The sequence below is a fragment of the Nematolebias whitei genome, chromosome 22 (genome assembly GCF_014905685.2).
Source record: "Nematolebias whitei isolate Nwh7 chromosome 22, NemWhi1, whole genome shotgun sequence".
NCBI lineage: Eukaryota > Metazoa > Chordata > Actinopteri > Cyprinodontiformes > Rivulidae > Nematolebias > Nematolebias whitei.
The window spans coordinates 29,044,923-29,051,409 of NC_056519.1; the positions used below are offsets into that span (position 1 = coordinate 29,044,923).

General features: G+C 45.0%; 1 protein-coding gene across 1 annotated transcript in view; it reads left to right on the plus strand.

Annotated features, from left to right (window-relative positions):
• ipo8 (importin 8) overlaps positions 1-6,487 on the plus strand; it is a gene marked incomplete in the record, with an annotated part of 477,409 nt that overhangs the window by 276,497 nt on the left and 194,425 nt on the right. Inside the window, 2 exon segments of the mRNA XM_037695763.1 lie at positions 2,165-2,281; positions 2,429-2,518. Of these exon segments, the coding sequence (XP_037551691.1) occupies positions 2,165-2,281; positions 2,429-2,518 (207 nt within the window).

Here is a 6,487-nt window from a genome sequence, read left to right on the forward strand (position 1 = left end):
TAGCCTTGTCCTGCTCCAAAATTTTCAGGCAATCTATCAAATTCTTCTTGTAACCACTTCCTGGATCTCTTTTCAGAGGTTCATAAGTGGTTAAGTCACTAAGGAGTGTCATAACTTTCTCATGATAGTATTTCTGGTTCAAAATCACTGTGCACCTTCCTTTGTCTGCTGGGAGAATGATGATGTTTTTGTCCTTGCTAAGAGTGGTAAGTGCATCCCTCTCCTCTCTACTGATGTTGGAAGGTGGTGGTTTGGCATTGCTGAGGCAGGCTGAAACTTTGATTTAAATTTTTTTTTAAACTGCTGCAGCTATTTCTTCCTGTCATGAGGGTTTCGGTGACAGAACAGTTTTTAACCACCCACTGATGAAGTGTATTCTGAAAGGTGTACGGAGACACAGACCAGTGTCACGCCCTCTAGCTCCACAGTGGGACCTAACGATGGTCTTGTGCGCTCTGATCAAAGCTCCTTTTGAACCTTTAGATCAGGTCTCACTTAGATTTCTGTCACTTAAAACAGCCCTGCTGTTAGCTCTGACGTCAGCAAAGAGAATGAGTGATTAATCTGCTCTCTCTGTTGCTCCCTCATGTCTCAGAATTCAAGCTGACGGCAGCTCAGCTGTGTTGCGTCCTAACCCTGCTTTTACCCCTAAAAGTATCACAAGCTCATTCAGATCGAGAGTGATAACCTTGGAGGGGTTTTATCTTCCTCCTCATAATTCTGAGGAGGAAGCAACATCTCACCTCCTCTGCCCCGTGCACGCGCTTTCATGCTACGTAGTGTGCACGGCCGCACAACGTCTGTTCGTGCATTACAGAGACAGCTGTATAGGACGCCCTTTATCCACTTAGTGCCTCTCACACTGGTTGTGTGAAGCTATTTCTGAAGCTTACAGATCATCTGGGCTGGACCTTCCAGAGAATCTCGGAGCGCATTCCACCAGAGGGATTTCATCCTCCACGGCTTTGCATGGAGGGATGACGGTGGAGGATATTTGTATGGCAGTTTCCTGGTCATAGCCATGTTCATTTATTCGTTTTTTGCTACGTGATGTTTCTACTTTCTCCATGACTCATTCATTTCTCAGGGTTCTGACAGAATGATTTTGCTCCGTTCATCGTTACACTGTTACAGTTCGTAACCTCTGTTGATCCTATTCACAGCAGCAGGTCTGCTATCTCAGCTTTCTTTTTCTCACCAGAGATCCTTTCTCCGTTGCGCTCCTGCGCATGGAATTACGCACACTGAAGGTTGAGTGATGAAATGTTTTTGTGCAAGCAAGTGCTCCCTATTTGTGTCTGAATGAACCCAGTGAGACATAGACTACATCCTGCTTCACCTTTAACCCACTAGCGATAGCCTTAAAGGGCGAAGCCTATACGAAATAAAACATTGGTTATGTACTGTAACCCCAGATTCTATGAGTATAGGCGCAGCCCTTTAAGCTCTGGGCCTCACTGGTTCCTAAATGGCTGAGGGAAAAAAGCTATTTGGGAGCCGATTGCCCGGTCTCACCGTAATTTATACGGACTGGGGGTGGGGCCCACACAGCCAGTGGGCGCGGACTAAAGTTTTCAGTGCTGCGCTGCGCACGAAGGAATAAACCCACTAGTGATAGCCTTAAAGGGCTGCGTCTATACTCATAGAATCTGGGGTTACAGTACATAACCAATGTTTTCCTGCATAGGTTCAGTCACCTTACAGTTTTGTTGTCGGTGTTAGCCAACATACATTTCTGTCATTTTGACCAGACAGCTTTGTCACAGACCATATATCTAAAATCTCCTGAGGTCAGTTGGCTGTGGCAGCAATCTTGAATTAGGTTGACTCCCAAAGTCAAGCGATTGTAGATCCACATCCAATGATTACGTTCTGAAAATTAAATTAAAATGCATTAATTTACTCATGAGACAACATACACACATGCAAACAATTACACACACACAGGCAAAAACATTTTCAATTATAGCAATAATAATATGCTGCTTGTTCCTTAAGCTATTTAAATAACTCAATCTGATTGTGACAATGAAGGACATATACCTCAAGGTCATATCTTGAAGCAATTATAGACATTATTAGAGACGTTAGCACTGTTGTACAGTGAGAGTAAATTTCTGCATTAGCTTTTTGCAGTCCAAAGCAAACTCTTTCTTGTTGTCAGGTTCTTCCTCAGATGATGGAGTTGTGCCATCAGATCTTGATGGAACCCTCTGCTGACCCTCGTAGGAAGGATGGAGCATTGCACTGCATTGGCGCTTTGGCTGAGCTCCTGTTGAAGGTAAGCAGGAACATATAGGCCTTTTAAGGCTGAGCTCTAGCTCAGCCTTAAAGGTCAGGTTTGGGAGTAACTTGGTAAAAGCTGGAACATACTTTTGATGTTTTTAAGCCATTGGATGAGCTGTGTTTTCTCTGTCATGTCCTACAGAAGCGGGTGTACAGGGAGCAGATGGAGTTGATGCTTCAGAACTATGTCTTCCCATTGCTTAACTCTACCATGAGTTATTTACGAGCAAGGGTAAGTTTCAACTTCGTTATTTAGCTTGTATAAGAAAAGTATAGACAGATTATGGTTGTATCACCTTTGGTAAAGGCAAAAGTAAACTTTTCTGATGCAGGTAGATAAATCATCAAGGTTGAGTCAAGTCTCTGGACTCTTTGTTGAAACTTTTTCTCTTTTACCCAAAAGTCTTCTTCAGTCAGAAGAGCTGCAAGCAAACTTTAGGTTACTGTTAACTGTTTTTGTTATTGTCCGTTTGTCATGTTATTGTCCGTTTGTCACTTTGTACTGTTGCATTTGTGTTAATTACACTCGGAATCAAATCAAATCGCCAGACACAGAGATTCACACCCCTAGTTTGTAGTCCATAGCGCTGTGTCCTTGTTTTAGACAGCCGTAACATAGTTTATTCCATCCATCCATCCATTTTCTTCCGCTTATCCGGGGTCGGGTTGTGGGGGTAGCAGCCTAAGTAGGGAGGCCCAGACTTCCCTCTCCCCAGCCACTTGGGCCAGCTCTTCCGGGGGAATCCCGAGGTGTTCCCAGGCCAGCCGAGAAACATAGTCTGTCCAGCATGTCCTGGGTCTTCCTCTGGGCCTCCTTCCGGTGGGACGTGTCCGGAACACCTCACGAGGGAGGCGTCCAGGAGGCATCCTAAACAGATGCCCAAGCCACCTCAACTGGCTCCTCCCGATGTGGAGAAGCAGTGGCTCTACTCTGAGTCCCTCCCGGATGATCGAGCTTCTCACCCTATCTCTAAAGGAGAGCCCAGACACCCTGCGGAGAAAACTCATTTCGGCCGCTTGTATCCGAGATCTCATTCTTTCGGTCACAACCCAAAGCTCGTGACCATAGATGAGGGTAGGAACGTAGATCGATCGGTAAATTGAGAGCTTTGCCTTTTGACTCAGCTCTCCCTTTACCACGACAGACCTGTATAGTGCCTGCTTTGCTGCAGACGCTGCACCTATCCGCCTATCAATCTCACGCTCCATTTTTCCCTCATTCGTGAACAATACCCCAAGATACTTGAACTCCTCCACTTGGGGTAGGACCTCCTCCCTGACCCAGAGAAGGCACTCTACCCTTTTCCGGCTCAAGACCATGGCCTCGGATTTGGAGGAACTGATCTTCATCCCGGCCGTGTTGCATTCGGCTGCGAACCGCTCCAGCGAAAGCTGTAGATCACGATCTGATGAAGCCAATAAGACCACATCATCTGCAAAAAGCAGAGACGCAATCCTAAGGCCACCAAAACGGATCCCCTCAACACCTTAGCTGCGCCTAGAAATTCTGTCCATAAAAGTTATGAACAGAATCGGTGACAAAGGGCAACCTTGGCGGAGTCCAACTCTCACTGGGAACAAGCCCGACTTACTGCCGGCGATGCGGACCAGGCTCTGACACCGGTCATACAGGGACCTAACAGCCCATATCAAAGGGCCCGGTACCCCATACTCCCAGAGTATCCCCCACAGGGTTCCCCGAGGGACGCGGTCAAACACCTTCTCCAAATCCACAAAGCACATGTAGACCGGTTGGGCAAACTCCCACACACCCTCTAGGACCCTGCTGAGGGTGTAGAGCTGGTCCTGTGTTGGACCACTGGACAAAGTTTATTGTCCTTTGCATATTTATTTCTATTTTCTAGAGACACCTTTAAGAAGTCTGGGCACTTGTGAAGCTGATGTGTGTACTGGCACAACATGCATGGAGAACTGTTGTAACCCCAGTTCTCTGAGTAGCATGAGTGAGTGTCTCACATTGGGAACGCCCCCGGTGTGACCTCATCAGAAGCTCCTTGTTACATAGTGAAAGCTGTGGAAATCATAACGGAGGCTCAGATGTCTTTGCGCAATTGGTGTTTAGTTTTATTGAACAAGCTATGACGACCAACAGAACAGAAAAAAGAACATATCCCAGCAACAACAAAGCAGTTAGATATCGGCAAAAGATAACCAAATCCTGTCAAGCCTGCTTCAAAATTAAACGCTTCCTCTTTACAAATAAATCATGCTTTACACATGTTTCACTTAACCCTTTTGTAATTATGTACAATCATGTTAAATTCAGTGAATTGTAATATTCTTGTAAATTATACTTAACAACATATAACTAAATAAGTCACAACACTCCTATTTCATTACTCCAGCCAGGATTGGCTGGAAATAAGCCTGTCAGTGTCAAGGAGGGCAGGGATCTCCCCCTCTACTGTACTGACAGTTTATTCAAGTATGTTCATCTCTTCCTCACAGCGTTAGAACAAGGAGGGTGACTTTGTGAGATACTTGCTCATGCTACTCAGAGAACCGGGGTTACGACAGTAACCTAAAGTTCTCTTTCATAGCATTTTTGGGAACAAAAATATACGGACTCCCGTATTGCTCAGAAGATTTTATGTTACCTGCCAACTATTTTCAATTTTCCTGTGCACTTTGTGCTACATTGAGTACTGAATGAGCCAGAGATGATGCCGTGATATTCAAATTCTATTCAGTTCAATTAAAAAATACTTTATTAATCCCAGAGGGAAATTAAATGTTGTTGTAACTCTTCATCCTGGTTTCATTAAAGAGTTGTTATAGATTCTGATGGCTGTGGGTAGGATGGATCTCTTGTCTTGTCTGTCTTACAGTGGATCTGAAGAAGCCTCTGACTGAAGACACTGTTGTTGTATGACAGTCTGATGAAGAGGATGCTGAGGGTTGTCTATAATGTTCTTCATTTTATGAAGAATTCTTCTTTGTACAGTCAGCTCCAAAGGTTCTAGAGGAGTTCCCAGAACTGAGCCAGCCTTCTTTATGAGCTTGTTGATCTTTTGTAAGTCACTTGCTCTGGTGCTGCTACCCCAGCAGATGATGGCAGAAGAGATAGCACTCTCTACAACAGATTTATAGAAGATATGCAGCATCTTGCTACAAACACTGAAGGACTTCAGCTTCCTCAAGAAATACAGTCTGCTCGGTCCCTTCTTGTAGACGGCTTCACTGTTGCATCTCCAGTCCAGTCTGTTGTCCAGGTGAACCCCAAGATATTTATACTTCTCCACCACCTCCACTTATTTTCCCATGATGGAAATAGGATTGGATCTGTTCCTGTTTCTCCTGAAATCTACAATCATCTCCTATGTTTTGTTCACGTTCAAGATGAGATGATTGGTTCCACACCATGCCACAAAGCGGTCCACCAGTTCCCTGTACTCAGCTTCTTGTCCATCTCTGATACACCCGACCACTGCAGAGTCATCTGAATAGTTCTGCAGATGACAGGAATCTGTATTGTACTGGAAATCTGAGGTGTACAACGTGAAAAGGAATGGTGAGAGTACAGTCCCCTATGGTGCTGCTGAGCTACTGACCACCTGGTTAGACACAATCCTTCAGTCTCACAAATTGTGGTCTGTTTGTCAGGTAGTCTTTGATCCAGGTGATTGTTGAGGCCTCCACCTGAGTCTTCTGGAATTTCTGACAAAGCAAATCAGGCTGGATTGTGTTAAATGCACTGGAGAAATCAAAGAACATGACTCTCACAGTGCTGTCTGCCTTTTCTAGATGACAGTGAGTTTGCTGAAGCAGGTGTATGTATCACGGATCTGATGGCAGAGGATCCCACACACAAACTCAGAATGGTTTTAAAATGTTTATTGAATGAATAAACAGCTTCTGATGATTCGGGTCCAGAGCTGGAACTGTGTCTAAAACGATACAGAGGAGAGGTTAGTGTTTTGACAGAATAACAACAGTTATCTGAATACAGACGGTCTGGAAAAACACTAACCTTTCTTGTTGTCGGGGGCTGCTCAGCAGAGACACAGAGCTGCAGGGACCAAGGAGAATCCAGAGGCGTAGTCGAGGACGAGCAGAGTTCATTAACGGGATCCGAAAATGCGACAGTACCAAAAGGGAGAGGCGAAGGCGAAATCCAAAAACGTGCAAAGGTCATTAACAAGGTCTGAAGGGCTGAGGTACAAAAGGGGCAGGCAAAAAG